General features: G+C 32.6%; 2 protein-coding genes across 2 annotated transcripts; both read right to left on the bottom strand.

Annotated features, from left to right (window-relative positions):
• Window positions 1-12,253: 12,253 nt before the first annotated feature.
• LOC139497217 (muscarinic acetylcholine receptor M4-like) lies at window positions 12,254-14,336 on the bottom strand. The gene has a single exon (XM_071285343.1). The coding sequence runs from the start codon at window positions 13,861-13,863 to the stop codon at window positions 12,511-12,513; it is 1,353 nt and encodes a 450-aa protein (XP_071141444.1). The 5' UTR covers window positions 13,864-14,336; the 3' UTR covers window positions 12,254-12,510.
• Window positions 14,337-17,921: 3,585 nt separating this feature from the next.
• On the bottom strand, window positions 17,922-20,497 carry LOC139497222 (uncharacterized). Its single transcript, XM_071285354.1, has 2 exons — window positions 19,724-20,497; window positions 17,922-18,471 (listed from the first exon to the last, which is right to left on the bottom strand). Exons 1-2 carry the CDS (start codon window positions 20,081-20,083, stop codon window positions 18,223-18,225), a joined length of 609 nt encoding a protein of 202 aa, XP_071141455.1. The 5' UTR covers window positions 20,084-20,497; the 3' UTR covers window positions 17,922-18,222.
• Window positions 20,498-21,311: the final 814 nt, after the last annotated feature.

Genomic DNA, 21,311 nt, shown 5'->3' with positions numbered 1-21,311 from the left:
CATTTGAATTGTTTTACATTGTCATTTCGGGGCCTTTTATAGCCGACTTTGCAGTATGTGCTTTACTCATTGTTGAGGAACCACTAGCTGTTAATTTCTGTATCATTTTGGTCTTTTGTAGAGAGTTGTCTCATTGGCAATTATACCACATCTCCTTTTTCTATTTATACACTTTCAACATTTATTATTTTCAGTATGTAGTTTTCCTTTTAAAAAAGCTTTATATGTTTAATTGTTCTTTTCTCTATATAGCGTCATGAGTAGTAACTAGTATTGTATCTCTCTATCTAGCGTCATGAGTAGTTACTAGTATTGCATCTCTCTATCTAGCGTCATGAGTAGTTACTTGTATTGTATCTCTCTATCTAGTGTCATGAGTAGTTACTAGTATTGTATCTCTCTATCTAGCGTCATGAGTAGTTACTAGTATTGTATCTCTCTATATAGCGTCATGAGTAGTTACTAGTATTGTATCTCTCTATCTAGTGTCATGAGTAGTTACTAGTATTGTATCTCTCTATCTAGCGTCATGAGTAGTTACTAGTATTGTATCTCTCTATCTAGCGTCATGAGTAGTTCCTAGAATTGCATCTCTCTATCTAGCGTCATGAGTAGTTACTAGTATTGCATCTCTCTATCAAGCGTCATGAGTAGTTACTAGTATTGTATCTCTCTATCTAGCGTCATGAGTAGTTACTAGTATTGTATCTCTCTATCTAGCGTCATGAGTAGTTACTAGTATTGCATCTCTCTATCTAGCGTCATGAGTAGTTCCTAGTATTGTATCTCTCTATCTAGTGTCATGAGTAGTTACTAGTATTGTATCTCTCTATCTAGCGTCATGAGTAGTTACTTGTATTGTATTTCTCTATCAAGCGTCATGAGTAGTTACTAGTATTGCATCTCTCTATCTAGCGTCATGAGTAGTTACTAGTATTGTATCTCTCTATCTAGCGTCATGAGTAGTTCCTAGTATTGCATCTCTCTATCTAGCGTCATGAGTAGTTCCTAGTATTGCATCTCTCTATCTAGTGTCATGAGTAGTTACTTGTATTGCATCTCTCTATCTAGCGTCATGAGTAGTTACTTGTATTGTATCTCTCTATATAGCGTCATGAGTAGTTACTAGTATTGTATCTCTCTATCTAGTGTCATGAGTAGTTACTAGTATTGTATCTCTCTATCTAGCGTCATGAGTAGTTACTAGTATTGTATTTCTCTATCTAGCGTCATGAGTAGTTACTAGTATTGTATCTCTCTATCTAGCGTCATGAGTAGTTACTTGTATTGCATCTCTCTATCTAGCGTCATGAGTAGTTACTAGTATTGTATCGCTCTATCTAGCGTCATGAGAAGTTACTAGTATTGTATCTCTCTATCTAGCGTCATGAGTAGTTACTAGTATTGTATCTCTGTATCTAGCGTCATGAGTAGTTACTAGTATTGTATCTCTCTATCTAGCGTCATGAGTAGTATCTAGCGTCATGAGTAGTTACTAGTATTGTATCTCTCTATCTAGCGTCATGAGTAGTTACTAGTATTGCATCTCTCTATCTAGCGTCATGAGTAGTTACTAGTATTGCATCTCTCTATCTAGCGTCATGAGTAGTTACTAGTATTGTATCTCTCTGTCTAGCGTCATGAGTAGTTACTAGTATTGTATCTCTCTATCTATCGTCATGAGTAGTTACTAGTATTGTATCTCTCTATCTAGCGTTATGAGTAGTTACTAGTATTGTATCTCTCTATCTAGCGTCATGAGTAGTTACTTGTATTGTATCTCTCTATCTAGCGTCATGAGTAGTTACTAGTATTGTATCTCTCTATCTAGCGTCATGAGTAGTTACTTGTATTGTATCTCTCTATCTAGCGTCATGAGTAGTTACTTGTATTGTATCTCTCTATCTAGCGTCATGAGTAGTTACTTGTATTGTATCTCTCTATCTAGCGTCATGAATAGTTACTAGTATTGTATTTCTCTATCTAGCGTCATGAGTAGTTACTAGTATTGTATCTCTCTATCTAGCGTCATGAGTAGTTACTTGTATTGTATTTCTCTATCTAGCGTCATGAATAGTTACTAGTATTGTATCTCTCTATCTAGCGTCATGAGTAGTTACTTGTATTGTATCTCTCTATCTAGCGTCATGAGTAGTTACTTGTATTGTATCTCTCTATTTAGCGTCATGAGTAGTTACTAGTATTGCATCTCTCTATCTAGCGTCATGAGTAGTTACTAGTATTGTATCTCTCTATCTAGCGTCATGAGTAGTTACTAGTATTGTATCTCTCTATCTAGCGTCATGAGTAGTTACTTGTATTGCATCTCTCTATCTAGCGTCATGAGTAGTTACTTGTATTGCATCTCTCTATCTAGCGTCATGAGTAGTTACTAGTATTGCATCTCTCTATCTAGCGTCATGAGTAGTTACTAGTATTGTATCTCTCTATCTAGCGTCATGAGGAGTAACTTGTATTGTATCTCTCTATCTAGCGTCATGAATAGTTACTTGTATTGTATTTCTCTATCTAGCGTCATGAGTAGTTACTTGTATTGTATCTCTCTATCTAGCGTCATGAGTAGTTACTAGTATTGTATCTCTCTATCTAGCGTCATGAGTAGTTACTAGTATTGTATCTCTCTATCTAGCGTCATGAGTAGTTACTAGTATTGTATCTCTCTATCTAGCGTCATGAGTAGTTACTTGTATTGTATCTCTCTATCTAGTGTCATGAGTAGTTACTTGTATTGTATCTCTCTATCTAGCGTCATGAGTAGTTACTAGTATTGTATCTCTCTATCTAGCGTCATGAGTAGTTACTAGTATTGTATCTCTCTATCTAGCGTCATGAGTAGTTACTAGTATTGTATCTCTCTATCTAGCGTCATGCATAGTTACTAGTATTGTATTTCTCTATCTAGCGTCATGAGTAGTTACTAGTATTGCATCTCTCTATCTAGCGTCATGAGTAGTTACTAGTATTGTATCTCTCTATCTAGCGTCATGAGTAGTTACTAGTATTGTATCTCTCTATCTAGCGTCATGAGTAGTTACTAGTATTGTATCTCTCTATCTAGCGTCATGAGTAGTTACTAGTATTGTATCGCTCTATCTAGTGTCATGAGTAGTTCCTAGTATTGTATCTCTCTATCTAGTGTCATGAGTAGTTACTAGTATTGCATCTCTCTATCTAGCGTCATGAGTAGTTACTTGTATTGCATCTCTCTATCTAGCGTCATGAGTAGTTACTAGTATTGTATCGCTCTATCTAGCGTCATGAGTAGTTACTAGTATTGTATCGCTCTATCTAGCGTCATGAGTAGTTACTAGTATTGCATCTCTCTATCTAGCGTCATGAGTAGTTACTTGTATTGTATCGCTCTATCTAGCGTCATGAGTAGTTACTAGTATTGTATCGCTCTATCTAGCGTCATGAGTAGTTACTAGTATTATATCTCTCTATCTAGCGTCATGAATAGTTACTTGTATTGTATCTCTCTATCTAGCGTCATGAGTAGTTACTTGTATTGTATCTCTCTATCTAGCGTCATGAGTAGTTACTTGTATTGTATCTCTCTATCTAGCGTCATGAGTAGTTACTTGTATTGTATCTCTCTATCTAGCGTCATGAGTAGTTACTAGTATTATATCTCTCTATCTAGCGTCATGAATAGTTACTTGTATTGCATCTCTCTATCTAGCGTCATGAGTAGTTACTTGTATTGTATCTCTCTATCTAGCGTCATGAATAGTTACTTGTATTGTATCTCTCTATCTAGCGTCATGAGTGGTAACTAGTATTGTATCTCTCTGTCTAGCGTCATGAGTAGTTACTAGTATTGTATCTCTCTGTCTAGTGTCATGAGTAGTTACTAGTATTGTATCTCTCTATCTATCGTCATGAGTGGTTACTAGTATTGTAAATCTTTATCTAGCGTCATGAATAGTTACTACTATTGTATCTTTCTATCTAGCGTCATGCATAGTTACTAGTATTGTATCTCTCTATCTAGCGTCATGAGTAGTTACTAGTATTGTATTTTTCTATCTAGCGTCATGAGTAGTTACTAGTATTGTATCTCTCTATCTAGCGTCATGAGTAGTTACTTGTATTGTATCTCTCTATCTAGCGTCATGAGTAGTTACTAGTATTGTATCTCTCTATCTAGCGTCATGAGTAGTTACTTGTATTGTATCTCTCTATCTAGCGTCATGAGGAGTTACTTGTATTGTATCTCTCTATCAAGCGTCATGAGTAGTTACTAGTATTGTATCTCTCTATCTAGCGTCATGAGTAGTTACTTGTATTGTATCTCTCTATCTAGCGTCATGCATAGTTACTAGTATTGTATCTCTCTATCTAGCGTCATGAGTAGTTACTAGTATTGTATCTCTCTATCTAGCGTCATGAGTAGTTACTAGTATTGTATTTCTCTATCTAGCGTCATGAGTAGTTACTTGTATTGTATCTCTCTATCTAGCGTCATGAGTAATTACTTGTATTGCATCTCTCTATCTAGCGTCATGAGTAGTTACTAGTATTGCATCTCTCTATCTAGCGTCATGAGTAGATACTTGTATTGTATCTCTCTATCTAGCGTCATGAGTAGTTACTTGTATTGTATCTCTCTATCTAGCGTCATGAGTAGTTACTTGTATTGTATCTCTCTATCTAGCGTCATGAGTAGTTACTTGTATTGTATCTCTCTATCTAGCGTCATGAGTAGTTACTTGTATTGTATCTCTCTATCTAGCGTCATGAGTAGTTACTAGTATTGTATCTCTCTATCTAGCGTCATGAGTAGTTACTAGTATTGTATCTCTCTATCTAGCGTCATGAGTAGTTACTAGTATTGTATCTCTCTATCTAGCGTCATGAGTAGTTACTAGTATTGCATCTCTCTATCTAGCGTCATGAGTAGTTACTTGTATTGTATCTCTCTATCTAGCGTCATGAGTAGTTACTAGTATTGCATCTCTCTATCTAGCGTCATGAGTAGTAACTAGTATTGCATCTCTCTATCTAGCGTCATGAGTAGTTACTAGTATTGTATCTCTCTATCTAGCGTCATGAGTAGTTACTAGTATTGTATCTCTCTATCTAGCGTCATGAGTAGTTACTAGTATTGTATCTCTCTATCTAGCGTCATGAGTAGTTACTAGTATTGTATCTCTCTATCTAGCGTCATGCATAGTTACTAGTATTGCATCTCTCTATCTAGCGTCATGAGTAGTTACTTGTATTGTATCTCTCTATCTAGCGTCATGAGTAGTTACTTGTATTGTATCTCTCTATCTAGCGTCATGAGTAGTTACTAGTATTGTATCTCTCTATCTAGCGTCATGCATAGTTACTAGTATTGTATTTCTTTATCTAGCGTCATGAGTAGTTACTTGTATTGTATCTCTCTATCTAGCGTCATGAGTAGTTACTAGTATTGTATCTCTCTATCTAGCGTCATGAGTAGTTACTTGTATTGTATCTCTCTATCTAGTGTCATGAGTAGTTACTAGTATTGTATCTCTCTATCTAGCGTCATGCATAGTTACTAGTATTGTATTTCTCTATCTAGCGTCATGAGTAGTTACTTGTATTGTATCTCTCTATCTAGCGTCATGAGTAGTTACTAGTATTATATCTCTCTATCTAGCGTCATGAGTAGTTACTTGTATTGTATCTCTCTATCTAGTGTCATGAGTAGTTACTAGTATTGTATCTCTCTATCTAGCGTCATGAGTAGTTACTAGTATTGCATCTCTCTATATAGCGTCATGAGTAGTTACTAGTATTGTATCTCTCTATGCAGCATTTACTGGTATATTATTTCCCTCTAAATATATTAACAACTGGCACTGTATTTATCGAGCTGTAAACTTGTATTATTGTATTATCTCTTTATAGTATTTACTGTTGTTGTCTTTCTCTCTGTAAATCATTTACTGGCATTGTTTATCGCTCTTAATTGTATTTACTGGTAATGTATGTTTTTCTATATGTCATGATATGTTATTTTATTTTATCTGTATAGCAATTACTGGTATTGTATTTCTTTCTGTTTAGCACTTGCTAGTAGAATTGTTTTTTCTATGTATAGCAGTTACTGGTATAACTGTATTTCTCTATGTATATCAGTTACTGGTAGAACTGTATTTCTCTATGTATAGCAGTTACTGGAAGAATTGTATTTATCTATGTATATCAGTTATTGGTATACTTGTATTTCTCTATGTATAGCAGATACTGGTAGAATTGTATATCTCTATGTATAGCAGTTACTGGTAGAATTGATTTCTCTATGTATATCAGTTACTGATATAACTGTATTTCTCTATGTATAGTAGTTACTGGTATAATTGTATTTCTCTATGTATAGCAGTTACTGGTATAACTGTATTTCTCTATGTATAGCAGTTACTGGTATAACTGTATCTCTCTATGTATAATAGTTACTGGTATAACTGTATTTCTGCTATGTATAGCAGTTACTGGTATAACTGTATTTCTCTATGTATAGCAGTTACTGGTATAACTGTATCTCTCTATGTATAATAGTTACTGGTATAACTGTATTTCTGCTATGTATAGCAGTTACTGGTATAACTGTACTTCTCTGTGTATATCAGTTACTGGTATAACTGTATTTCTGCTATGTATAGCAGTTACTGGTAGTATTGTATTTCTCTATGTATAACAGTTACTAGTAGTATTGTATTTCCCTATGTATAGCAGATACTGGTAGGACAGTATTTCTCTATGTATAGCAGTTACTGGAAGAAGTGTATTTATCTATGTATAACAGTTATTGGTAGAATTGTATTTCTCTCTGTGTAGCAGTTACTGGGATATATGTATTTCTCTATGTATAGCATATGCTGGTATATATGTATTTCTCTATGTATACATGTAACAGTAACTAGTAGAATTGTATTTCTCTATGTATAGCAGATACTGGTAGAATTGTATTTCCCTATGTATAACAGTTACTGGTAGAATTGTATTTCTTTATGTATAGCACTTACTGGTAGAATTGTATTTCTCTATGTATAGCAGTTACTGGTATAACTGTATTTGTCTATGTATATCAGTTACTGGTATAACTGTATTTCTCTATGTATAGCAGTTGCTGGTATAACTGTATTTCTCTATGTATATCTGTTACTGGTATAACTGTATTTCTCTATGTATAGCAGTTACTGGTAGTATTGTATTTCTCTATGTATAGCAGTTACTGGTAGTATTTTATTACTCTATGTATAGCAGTTACTGGTAGTATTTTATTTCTCTATGTATAGCAGTTTCTGGTAGTGTTGTATTTCTCTATGTATAGCAGTTACCGGTAGTATTGTATTTCTCTATGTATAGCAGTTACTGGTAGTATTGTATTTCTCTATGTATAGCAGTTACTGGTAGTATTGTATTTCTCAATGTATAGCAGTTACTGGTAGTATTTTATTTCTCTATTTAAAGCAGTTACTGGTAGTATTGTATTTCTCTATGTAGAAGCACTGTTTTTATCGAGCTGTAAATTTGTATAATGGTATTCTCTCTTAATAGCATTTACTGTTGTTGTCTTTCTCTCTGTAAATCATTTACTGGCCTTGTTTATTGCTCTTAATTGTATTTACTGTAAATGTATGTTTCACTATATGTTATGATCTGTTATCTTGTTTTCTCTGTACAGCAATTACTGGTATTGTATGTCTTTCTGCTTAGCACTTGCTGGTAGAATTGTATTTCTCTATATATAGCAGTTACTGGTATAACTGTATTTCTCTATGTATATCAGTTACTGGTAGAACTGTATTTCTCTATGTATATCAGTTACTGGAAGAAGTGTATTTATCTATGTATAACAGTTATTGGTAGAATTGTATTTCTCTCTGTGTAGCAGTTACTGGTATATATATATTTCTCTATATATAGCAGATACTGGTATATATGTGTTTCTCTATGTATACATTTAGCAGTTACTAGTAGAATTGTATTTCTTTATGTATAGCAGATACTGGTAGAATTGTATTTCTCTATGTATAACAGTTACTGGATGGAATTGTATTTCTTTATGTATAGCAGTTACTGGTAGAATTGATTTCTCTATGTATAGCAGTTACTGGTAGTATTGTATTTCTCTATGTATAGCAGTTACTGGTAGTATTGTATTTCTCAATGTATAGCAGTTACTGGTAGTATTGTATTTTTCTATGTATATCAGTTACTGGTATATATGTGTTAATATCTCTATGTTAAGCAGTTACTGGTAGTATTGTATTTCTCTATGTATAGCAGTTACTGGTATATATGTATTTCTCTATGTATTGCAGTTAGTTAGTATTGTATTTCACTATGTATAGTAGTTTCTGTTAGTATTGTATTTCTCAATGTAAAGCAGTTACTGGTATATATGTATTTCTCTATGTATAGCAGTTAGTTAGTATTGTATTTCTCTATGTATAGTAGTTTATGTTAGTATTGTATTTCTCAATGTAAAGCAGTTACTGGTAGTATTGTATTTCTCTTTGTATAGCAGTAACTGGTAGTATTGTATTTCTCTCCGTGTAGCAGTTACTGGTAGTATTTTATTTCTATGTATATCAGTTACTGGTAGAATTGTATTTTTCTATGTATAGAAGTTACTGGTAGTATTGTATTTCTCTATGTATAGCAGTAAGTGAGTATTTTATTTCTCTATGTATAGCAGTAACTGGTAGTATTGTATTTCTCTCTGTGTAGCAGTTACTGGTAGTATTTTATTTCTATGTATATCAGTTACTGGTAGAATTGAATTTCTCTATGTATAGAATTTCCTGGTAGTATTGTATGTCTTTATGTATAGCAGTTACTGGTAGTATTGTATTTCTCTATGTGTAGCAGTTACTGGTAGTATTGTATTTCTCTATGTGTAGCAGTTACTGGTAGTATTGTATTTATCTATGTATACATGTACCAGTAACTAGTAGAATTGTATTTCTCTAGGTATAGCAGATACTGGTAGGACTGTATTTATCTATGTATAACAGTTATTGGTAGAATTGTATTTCTCTCTGTGTAGCAGTTACTGGTATATCTGTATTTCTCTATGTATAGCAGTTACTGGTATAATTGTATTTTTTTTCTATGTATATCAGTTACTGATAGTATTGTATTTCTCTATGTATAGCAGTTACTGGTTTAACTGTATTTCTCTATGTATATCAGTTGCTGGTATAACTGAATTTCTCTATGTATAGCAGTTACTGGTAGTATTGTGTTTCTCTATGTATAGCAGTTACTAATAGTATTGTATTTCTCTATGTATATCAGTAACTGGTATAACGGTGTTTCTCTATGTATAGCAGTTACTGGTATAACTGTATTTCTCTATGTATAGCAGTTACTGGTATAACTGTATTTCTCTATGTATATCAGTTACTGGTATAAATGTATTTCTCTATGTAAAGCAGTTTCTGGTTGTATTGTATTTCTCTATGTATAGCAGTTACTGATAGTATTGTATTTCTCTATGTATATCAGTTGCTGGTATAACTATGTTTCTCTATGTATAGCAGTTACTGGTAGTATTGTATTTCTCTATGTATAGCAGTTACTAGTATAACTGTATTTCTTTATGTATATCTGTAACCGGTATAACTGTATGTCTCTATGTATAGCAGTTACTGGTATAATTGTATTTCTCTATGTATAACAGTTACTGGTATAACTGTCTTTCTCTATGGATATCAGTTACTGGTATAACTGTATATCTCTTTGTATATCAGTTACTAGTAAAATTGTATTTCTCTATGTTTATCTGTTACTCGTATAACTGTATTCTTCTATGTATAGCAGTTAATGGTATAATTGTATATCAGTTACTGATAGTATGATATTTCTCTATGTATATCAGTTACTGATATAAATGTATTTCTCTATGTATATCTGATACATGTATAACTGTATTTCTCTATGTATAGCAGTTACTAATATAACTGCATTTCTCTATGTATAGCAGTTACTGGTAAAACTGTATTTCTCTATGTTTATCTGTTACTGGTATAACTGTATTTCTCTATGTAAAGCAGTTACTGGTGTAATTGTATTTTTTCTCTATAGATATCAGTTCCTGATATAAATGTATTTCTCTATGTATATCTTTTACTGGGATAACTGTATTTCTCTATGTATAGCAGTTACTAGTAGTATTGTATTTCTCTATGTATGGCAGTTACTGATAGTATTGTATTTCTCTATGTATATCAGTTACTGGTATAACTGTGTTTCTCTATGTATAGCAGTTACTGGTATAACTGTATTTCTCTATGTATATCTGTTACTGGTAGTATTGTATTTCTCTATGTATAGCAGTTACTGGTAGTATTGTATTTTTCTATGTATAGCAGTTACTGGTAGTATTGTATTTCTCTATGTATATCAATTACTGGTATAACTGTATTTCTCTATGTCTATCTGTTACTGGTATAACTGTATTTCTCTATGTACAGCAGTTACTGGTAGTATTGTATTTCTCTATGTATAGCAGTTACTGGTAGTATTGTATTTCTCTTTGTATATCAGTTACTGGTATAATTGTATTTCTCTATGTATAACAGTTACTGGTATAACTGTTTTTCGCTATGGATATCAGTTACTGGTATAACTGTATTTCTCTATGTATATCAGCTACTGGTATAACTGTATTTTTCTATGTATAGCAGTTACTGGTAGTATTGTATTTCTCTATGTATAACAGTTACTTGTAGTATTGTATTTTTCTATGTATAGCAGTTACTGGTAGTATTGTATTTCTCTATGTATAGCAATTACTGGTATAATTGTATTTCTCTATGTATAGCAGTTAATGGTATAACTGTATTTCTCTATGTATATCAGTTACTTGAAGAAGTGTATTTATCTATGTATAACAGTTATTGGTAGAATTGTATTTTTCTCTGTGTAGCAGTTACTGGTATATATGTAATTCTCTATGTATAGCAGTTACTGATAGTATTGTATTTCTCTATGTATATCAGTTACTGGTATAACTGTATTTCTCTATGTATATCTGTTACTGGTATAACAGTATTTCTCTATGTATAGCAGTTACTGGTAGTATTGTATTTATCTATGTATAGCAGTTACTAGTAGTATTGTATTTCTCTATGTATAGTAGTAATTAGTATACATGCATTTCTTTATGTATAGCAGTTACTGGTAGTTTTGTATTTCTTTATGTATAGCAGTAACTGGTAGTATTGTATTTCTTTCCGTGTAGCAGTTACTGGTAGTATTGTATTTCTTTATGTATAGCAGTAACTGGTAGTATTGTATTTCTCTCCGTGTAGCAGTTACTGGCAGTATTGTTTTTCTCTGTGTATAGCAGTTACTGGTATAACTGTATTTCTCTATATATATATATCAGTTACTGGTATAAATGTGTTTCTCTATGTATATCTGTTACTGGTATAACTGTAATTCTCTATGGATATCAGTAACTGGTAGTATTGTATTTCTATCCGTGTAGCAGTTACTGGTAGTAGTTTTTTTCTATGTATAGCAGTTACTGGTAGTATTGTATTTCTCTATGTATATCAGTTACTGAAAGTATTGTATTTCTCTATGTATATCAGTTACTGAAAGTATTGTATTTATCTTTGTATAACAGTTACTGGTGGTATTATATTTCTCTATGTATAGCAGTTACTGGTATAATTGTATTTCTCTATGTAAAGCAGTTATTGGTATAACTGTATTTCTTTATGTATATCAGGTACTGATAGTATTGTATTTCTCTATGTATATCAGTTACTGGTAGTATTGTATTTCTCTATGTATAGCAGTTACTGGTGGTATTGTATTTCTCTATGTATAGCAGATACTGGTATAATTGTATTTCTCTATGTAAAACAGTTATTGGTATAACTGTATGTCTCTATGTATATCAGTTACTGATAGTATTGTATTTCTCTATGTATATCAGTTACTGATAGTATTGTATTTCTCTATGTATATCAGTTACTGGTATATATATATGTATTTTTTGCTGGAAGGCAGTTACATATATAATCGTATCAGTCCCTTATAGCAGTTACTGGTAAGATTATATTTTCTCTGCAGAGCCTTTACTGGAAATTTCTTTCTAGTGTTTGTTACAATGATTTATTTTTTAGGCTGGTAACAAATACGTTTAAAATCATGTATCATTTTAGAATTCTTAGCACTGTCTTTTAAAATGTTAGGCTTGGGACAGATTATGAAAGTTTCTTCAAATGTGCGCTTAGAATATATACAACATTTAATATAATCATAAACAAAACCTTGTAATTTTTTACTCAACTGATCAACATAAATTTCGCTGAGCTCATTATTTACAATCAGAATATTTTATTATTATATAGATATAACAATCTCACCTCTTAGAAACTCCCCCCCCCCCCTAAAAAAAAGGGAAAAAAAAACCAAAAACAATCAAATAAACAAAAACAAACACTTTTTTTATCATGCTTATGTCAGACGATCCTAATTCCGACTATGTCAATGTTTACATGTTTTACATCTTGTAAAAAACTTAACGACTTCCTTTTTAAATTTTTGATCTAAACACCAGTATACAATGGGATTAACCATGTTGTTTATAAAGTAAGTTCTATAGAGAAGACTGGATATAACCAGTTCCCACGTCTCCATGGTGTTCCAGTAGGTCTCGTCTGTGTTGCTAATCACCTCTATTATAAGATAAGGCAGAAAACTGATAACAAAAATTAAAGTAATGATAAATAACATTGTAGTTATTCTAAGGGTTCTCCTTTGTTTTCTGGACGCCATTTTGGTCTGGTCGATGATTTTGAGTTGACCTTGACCTCTGTCTAAGGTACCCGTTCCGGAATTAGAATCGTAATCCCCACTAGATACGTCAGACATGGCACGTTTTAGTTTTTGTCTAAATGATTTTTCTTTCTTCATTTCTTTATTGACTTTCCTAGGTATACGGGGGGAATTGTACGATAGGTTTGAAAATTTAGATATCTGTTTGATGATTGGTGAATGGCCATGTAAATGTGGACGAATGGTGCCATCCTTTTCTCTGAGACTTCCTAATGGTGTTGATATAGTGTCCTCTCCTGTAGTCGTCCGTCTTGATCCTAATGGTGTCCCGAAACCGGAACCGGAACCATTGAGGTTAGGTTCATGGACCTTCTTCCGCTTCCGAACGGCTATTCCAACATAAATGTATAAAATCGACACAATTAAAATCGAGAGAAGAAAAAGAAGAATAAAAAACCCGTCATAAATCAAAGGAAATTCTGTAAAAGAATATTCATTTGAAATGTAACATTCTTTTCCAGTAATGTTTGGTGTTCGTGTGTTAACGTCTGCAACGCCATATAGAAATATCATTGGTGACGCAGAAATCGCAGCTACAAGGGCGGTAACCCAGCATATTATTTTTGTTCCCATGGCTGACAACTGTTTTTCCAATGGTTTGCATATTTTCCGATACCTATCTATCGCTATCAAATCTAAAACATAAATAGAACCTAGAATGGTAAAAGTCAACGCAAAGCTCAAAGATTTACAGACGGCATCCCATGTGAATGTGTATGGATGCGCTAAGTCCAATATATGATACGGCATTCCGAATAAACACGTGATCAGATCAAAGGCAGCGAGACTCAGAATAAAAACGCGGGAGGTTGACTTTCGGAAACGGAACTTGTATACGTAAAGAACCATTGTATTTCCGAATATTCCTATAATCATCAACATAACTAAGTAGACAGTCACTGGAGTTAAAGCTTTCGCCTCGTATCTGTTCTCAGCCAATAAAATCTCCTCATAGTTTTGTAAGCTCTCCTGCACTGCGACAAATCCAGATGTATTATTCATTATGATAATATTTTTTGAATTTAGAATGTCTTTGTAACTCCCTTTTCTTTCCGGTAGTCTCTATTTGTTCCTTATTTTATTGATTTGGTCGAATTTGCTGACTGTAAAAATTATTTCAAATCACTATTTTTACTGTCAAACTAGGAGAAATATACAGATTATTTTTTTTTTTCAAATCAGTCCATTATGTATCACACCGAAAAATTTACCGAAAGTGCATATTGTGCGTCGATATATTTTGTAATTTGAAGTTGTTATATCCTCATTAACACTTTTAAACAATCCATCAACTCATTCGTCTGATTAAAACGCTTAATTTTTAAAATAATTTCTGAATAATAAAGCAATTATTATGTCTGTATTAAACTTGTTATATAAACGCGTATCGGAAACTGTTACCACTTGTGTAGTGAACACAAGATATGATTGTCGGATATAGCTATATAGATACAACCCTGACCAAATTTGTAAAATCTATAAATAAAGGGACGCAATCGAATAGCAAGTATTCAATAAATAAAGGGACGTAATCGAATGGCAAAGATTCTATAAATAAAGGGACGTAATCGAATAGCAAAGATTCTATAAATAAAGGGACGTAATCGAATGGCAAAGATTCTATAAATAAAGGGACGCAATCGAATAGCAAAGATTCTATAAATAAAGGGACGTAATCGAATGGCAAAGATTCTATAAATAAAGGGACGTAATCGAATGGCAAAGATTCTATAAATAAAGGGACGTAATCGAATGGCAACAGGATTGAAAGAATCCTCAACTGATGGGAGTAATTGACTGAAGTAGATCAGATCTCGTTTTTACGGAAGGATACAATAGTTTATGGAGGTGGGTTGGTGGGTTGGGGAGGTTGATTTCCTATTATTGGGTATATACGGTGATGTGCCAAAAATATAGGTCATAACTTTTCGAGATTTTATATAAAAGAGGGACGAAAGATACCAAAGGGACAGTCAAACTCATAAATCTAAAATAAACTGACTTATGTTTTTATCTATATAGCGTTAAAGGATATTGCTAACTTCTTGTCTTTCTTCCTAAGAAGTTCCTTCATGAAGTCAGCCTCATAATAATAAAGAAAGAAGTTGGCAAGTAGAGGGGCACAATTTGTTCCAATTGGAATGCCGACAGTCTGTTGAAAAACATGTCCTCCGAACGTAACAAATATGTTGTCAATCAAGAAATCAAGCATCTTGATAATATCAGTTTCAGAGAATTTTTTGTTTGAATCAGAGTGATCCTTTACAAAGTAGGATGTATCCCTCCCTAAGACAAGATACTTATATCTACGTTGGCCATTCTTTTTTATGAAGCACATTAATACACCAACTCTTTCAATTTGTCTTTTAGTTTGGAATGTGGAATACTTGTGTAAAGAGTAGAAAAGTCAAATGTTATTACTGTTACAAGATAAAAGAGAGTTAGATTGTATGTACTCTAAAATATCTTTGGAAGTTTTAAGTATTCACATATGATTCACGCCACCTCTAGAATAGGCAGTTTCACAATAACTTTGAAGCCCGTCTTTGATTGCTGATAAAATAGATGTTAATATATAACTTATGAATAACCCTACTACTTAATGGCATCATATATTAAAATGCATTTACGTTTGATAACTATATATTTATTTTATTCTGAGTATGATCTATACATTATATATAAATATGCTATAATTGAGAATCTTATATTATTAATGGTCAATTATTATATTAAATCAAATCAATTTATATGAAAGTATGTAGCTGTATATTTATAAACTATGAGTAATTAAATACTTTATGCAATATACCTTATTATGTGGAACCAACAAACACATTATCAATGAATAATGAATTTGTTTTTTAAACTACACTTTTTTTTGTTTTTAAATATTTTAAAACGATGTGAAGGGCTAGCTAATGCTAACACATCATGATTCGTGTAAACTATTTATATAATTATGAATATTTGTATGGTTATGTAATAAGTTATGATAGATATAAAAAGATGTGGTATGAGTGCAAATGAGACTATTCTCCATCCAAGTCACAATACATGTCCACATATGCCTATCTTATCAACTTCATAACCCTTAAACCAAAAATAGTATAAATTTGTTTGGAAACAGTAAGGGCGTTTTAAAATGTGTTAATTTATAAATATTTATTGCCGTATAAACTTTAAACATTAAGTTTGTGACATATAAAATAAGTAACCAATATAACTATAATTCACATATAAGTACGTCTGAAGCAGTGACAACTCTACAACAGATTTATCCATCGGATCACCAGCAGTGATGGTGATACATGGCTGTGTACATTCTGTATATACAACTCGTCTAAACATCTGCCCAAAAATGTTAGATCGAGGTGGTCGAGTGGTCTAGCGCTTCGGATAAGTGTAGGCGATTTGGTCATGTTGGTGTCACGATATATTTCAGTAGCATGAGTTCGAATCCCGGCGAGGGAAGAACACAAAAATTGCGAAAGCAAATTTACAGATTTAACATTGTTGGGTTGATGTTTAGACTAGTTGTATATAGGCTTTTGTTTTAGGCCTAGAACCCCAAAATATTTACTTGTAATGGTGTTGATGGATTGAGTTAAGAAATAAAATTTTCTTCATCACATAAATCTTCAACAGAAAAATTCAAATCCAAATTGTTAAAAAAAAGTTGTTTCTTAGTTCCATATTTAATTTATAATCTCATATAAAATGTTTTTCGTTTTCTAAAGTTTTACATTTAAGGCTCTGCTCTCAAGGAATATTAGAATGTTTGCCCTTTTCTATATTTAAATTATGGTCACTAATTCTTAGTTTTGTTATCATTTTTTTTGTGCTTTCTCGTTTTTTTTTATATAAACTAGACCTTTGGTTTTCCCGTTTGAATGGTTTTACACTAGTAATTTTGGGGCCCTTTATAGCTTGTTGTTCGGTGTGAGCTAAGGCTCCGTGTTGAAGGCCGTACCTTAACCTATAATGGTTTACTTTTTAAATTATTTGTATGGAGAGTTGTCTCATTGGCACTCACACCACATCTTCCTATATCTATATATAGGAAGATATGGTAATAGTTCCAATGGCATTGATTTTTAAATATCCTGCTATGAGAACATACTCACCTATTCTCGTCCAATGGTAAATCAGTATTTTACCTTCTATTTTTCATAGTACATGCACTATAAAACACTATGTACACGAATGACTTTTTATTGTAGATTAGTTATGAAAGTGGAATTAAAAAAACACATTTTGATGTCCTTTCAATAATGTTGACAGTTATGAATTATAGACGCTTTACCATCCGCTTCCACATAATATTATTAAACAAAAGTTTTCTTATTTAATTAAAAAGTGGTTTTAAAGAACTGTGATAAGATATTTTATAATGTAAAGTTTCTTCTGGACTATATGTGTACGTTTCGGTATCAAAGGTTTTATCTATGCCCTCAGTATCAACACATGGGCAGGAACCCTTCCGTACCACACGAGATCACTCCCCGGTCCCCAATTATTAGGGGGAGGGGTTTTCGTGTTGTTCATTCTTTAGTTTTATATTTTGGATTTTGTTTATTGTTGTTTGGCTGTTGGTCTTTTTTCTTTAGCCATGGCGGTGTCTATTTATTTTCAACTTATGAGTTTAAATATCCCTTTGTTATCCATCTCCTCTCTTTCCGTAGCATATTTATTTTTCCTTTATTGTTATGAATCAATTCCCAATCGAATTGATAAATTCATTAACATTAACTGTTTGATATCTTGATGATAATTTTCCAAAAATTTAAAACCAGGAGTCTATCATTCAGTGGTTGTTATGGGTTGCTGTCTATCTAATTTGTTTATCGTTCACAAATATCAGGCAGTGTTTTTATCTTATTATTTGTTTCACATCTTGTAATATCCGGGTCTTTTTACGTTTTATGCTTTTATCTTTGATGAAGACCACATGTTAACGTTATCCTATCCGGCATTCGACAGTTGTCTCTTTCGAACTAATACTACAACCCCTTGTCATACATAGTAGGCACTGAAGGTTATAACTCATAACAAACTTATAATGCATGGATGGTTTTACTTTAATCAGTTATGAATTAATGGCATAGATTTTATTAAAAATAAAAGAAAGAAAAAATATTTGAAAGAAGTCTTTTTCATCTTATCTTCAAAACATTTTATCAACATATTTACATTTACTAACAGATACATCAAGTACCGGTACATTCTCCCGGCCACTTTAACATTGTTAGTACAGAGCAATTGATATGGTTAATTGTGTTAGTACACATATTTACATTAATTCGAGTATAATCTTTGTAGTCTTTTTTTAGAGGCTGTGATATGATTTCACGAGTATTTCTAAGAGCATGAAAATCTCTGAGATCGAATGTTCATCCGGGTAACACCGCATGTAAGTGTCTTTGCTCTTCGTTTGACTGGTTGGTCACACATGACTGGAGTCTCTTTTTCTTCAACTGTGTCATCAAACAAAGCGTCTAAATGATCCTGATGCTGGATACATGACTTCCGGACTTTCTCTTGCTGGATGTCTTTGTATAATTGAAGGAATTGTTTCGCCAGCAGTTGATCTTGTTGTCGAATTTCAGTCTGGAATAGAACAAAAAACTCATGTTAAAATAAAAATTAAAGTTGTAACTAGAGAAATCGTCAATTGCACAATTACACGACAGCTTTTTTAAAGAGCTATGTTTTCTAGAATTTTAACGTCGATCGCTCATGTTGTTTAGTATATTTAAATTTTAACTATAGAATTAAGCTTCTATTTCTGTAAAGTATTTTTTTAACACTGGTTTTGGAAATGTTTCACTATATCAAACCCCGTGTATGACATGCATATTATCATCTTTATCTGAAGGTATGATCTACGGATACTGTCAGAATATTTACATTATTTATGTATTTGGAAGGAGGGTATCGAAATGATGCAACAAAGTTGAACATAAAGGCCAAAAGAATCTAAGTGAATGCATTAACAAGTTTCAATCTATGTGAATTTCGTTACGTTTAAGAACAATAACGAGATGATTATGATTGTCTGGTATAAACTTAGAATAAACTATCTATTTCTGCTCTACATAATGCAGGCAATCAATTGGATTAAGATCATAATGTGTAAACGGTCCTCGAAAAAATCCCTTCCACAGAAAATCAAAATGATTGTTTTCTTGTCCACATGTGTAGCAGGATCTTCTTACCCTTCCGGAACACCTCAGACAACCCCCAATGTTTGGTGAGGTTCGTGTTGCTCAATCTTTAGTTGTCTTTGTTTTGTTTTGTTTGTTTACTATTGTATTGTGTTGTGTGTTTGTCCTTTTCTCTTTATCAGCGTATTTTATGACTATTAGGTTTAAATGTCCCTTTTGTATCTTTCGCCTCTCTCTTAGAGTATAGAGCAAACTGGAACAGTAAGTACAAACGTGAAAACTCGAGTTTAAGGAACAAGTTATGCGGTAAGATATACTAGTATTTGAAATCAAGGTGAGATAAATTACAATAATACATCACTCATACACAACATCAAATTTAAACTCTTTAGAGTTCGCATATCCTGCTGCACAGGAAATTATGATGGTCTATGTGGGGTTAACATAATAGAGGATAACGAACAACAAAAAAAGCAGAATAAGGGGGAGAACCTATCAATAAAGAATTGAAAATAATGGGGTGCTAACATATACCGAATAGAGAACAATGGAAGTGTTTCAATATATAAACATAGAGATTAATAAGCAAAATATATATAAAACAGAAAAAAAACCTGTCTAAAAAATTGAAGAATGAAGAAATGTGAAAACCGATAATATGCTGATTTTCAAATATAGATACGATAAAAGATTACCTGTAATTTTCTTACGTATTGAAGCTTTTCTAAGATTGTCATGTTTTTACAAGCTTCGAGACACGTGGAATGAAAACAACTATCATTTTCCTGTACAACTGCTAGTACAGACTGACTAGAAATCCTACGCATTCTGGACGGGCTGTCCAGGGAACCAGCTAAAGAAGATTTACTGGTACTCTCCATGGAACCACTACGGATACGCCCATGGGAGTCAGCCACGATATCTAGTACTGCATGACTGGAAACTTTTCTGATCCTCCCGGTCGGATTGATGATAAAGCGTTGTAAGTCAACTTGCGGTCTGATTTTTAATTTTTTCGTAATGTCAACTAGAGCCTCAAGATAATCTTTTGCCATTATGCGTTTGTGTTTGTGTTTGACTTGATGTCGTATTGTAAAATGTCATGAATTATATTCCTTATAAAAAATATTATCGTATAGATTTTCTTTTCAAAGAATTTGTCAACAACAACAAACATACTCAGTTAATCAGCTGTTAGAATAGGCAATAGTCTTATCCCATTTTGACTAATAGTGCATTATTTTATGTACCAGTCTACCTGAATCTGTAGTTAATTTCGCCAACAACAAATCAAGACAAACAATAATTAAATCATTGGCGAGTTGAGAATTATTTTTTTAACGCATACACAATCATGACAAACAACGGTGTTGATATTTTACCGATTTCCTTGTTAGAACATGGCAGGAAATCGAGTCATCCTAAACCTAAGCTATAATAGTGTGTACCAATGTACTTATATCATATATACATGTATGTGTACTAATGTGAGGTTATCAAACAAGCAGGAAATTCGCTTGTGTTGACAAGATCAGTGTCTGATAAAATTTAAAGATGTGAACAATCATATTTGTTGTTTACTTTTTGCTTATTGTGACTTAGATGGAGATATGTCTCATTGACACTCATACCACATCTTCTAATTTCTATATCAATAATCTATATGAATAATTAGTAGATTTAATATGATATGAATATATGACGGACAATACATAAAATGAACGCTTTTAATTTGATCATTATGTCTCATGTGGGTGTATATGTTGTTTTGGGCCGGTTGTTTTTGGGGCAAAATATGTTAAGCTCTGCTTTTAAACAAAAGTGATACACTCATAAAGGTATATATATTTAACATATTGTTGAAGGGTATATGGCTGCGTGATGCAGATCATTGACTTTTGGTCTTTATGATTATGGTGGTCTCTAAATTGTGTATCCCGATTAGGCATATGCAATTAAACCAATATATTGTGATGAATGCAAAATGATTTTAAATTAGTTCTCTAGTTCAGGGGTTAATTTTGAATTTTTAAAAGCATTTTGCCTTATCTTATGGAATAGAAAAATACATTCATACACGGCCGACATTCGGCTAACCGAGACATTGGTCGGTTAATCTATATTGAGTATGCGGCTATATGGGCGTTTGGTCTGTTAATCGGGTTGGGTATACGTCTGTTAAGAGTAAAACGCTTAATTTAATGTTAAACTCTATTAAATATACAGATTTTTGGCATATTATAAGAACCAAATCAAAAAAGAAAAGTGTCTGACAAAATGATA

This window comes from Mytilus edulis, chromosome 12 (assembly GCF_963676685.1).
Source record: "Mytilus edulis chromosome 12, xbMytEdul2.2, whole genome shotgun sequence".
In the NCBI taxonomy this organism is placed as follows: domain Eukaryota; kingdom Metazoa; phylum Mollusca; class Bivalvia; order Mytilida; family Mytilidae; genus Mytilus; species Mytilus edulis.
The sequence above is the reverse complement of the archived record's forward strand: the minus strand, read 5'-3'. Positions and strand labels throughout refer to the sequence as shown.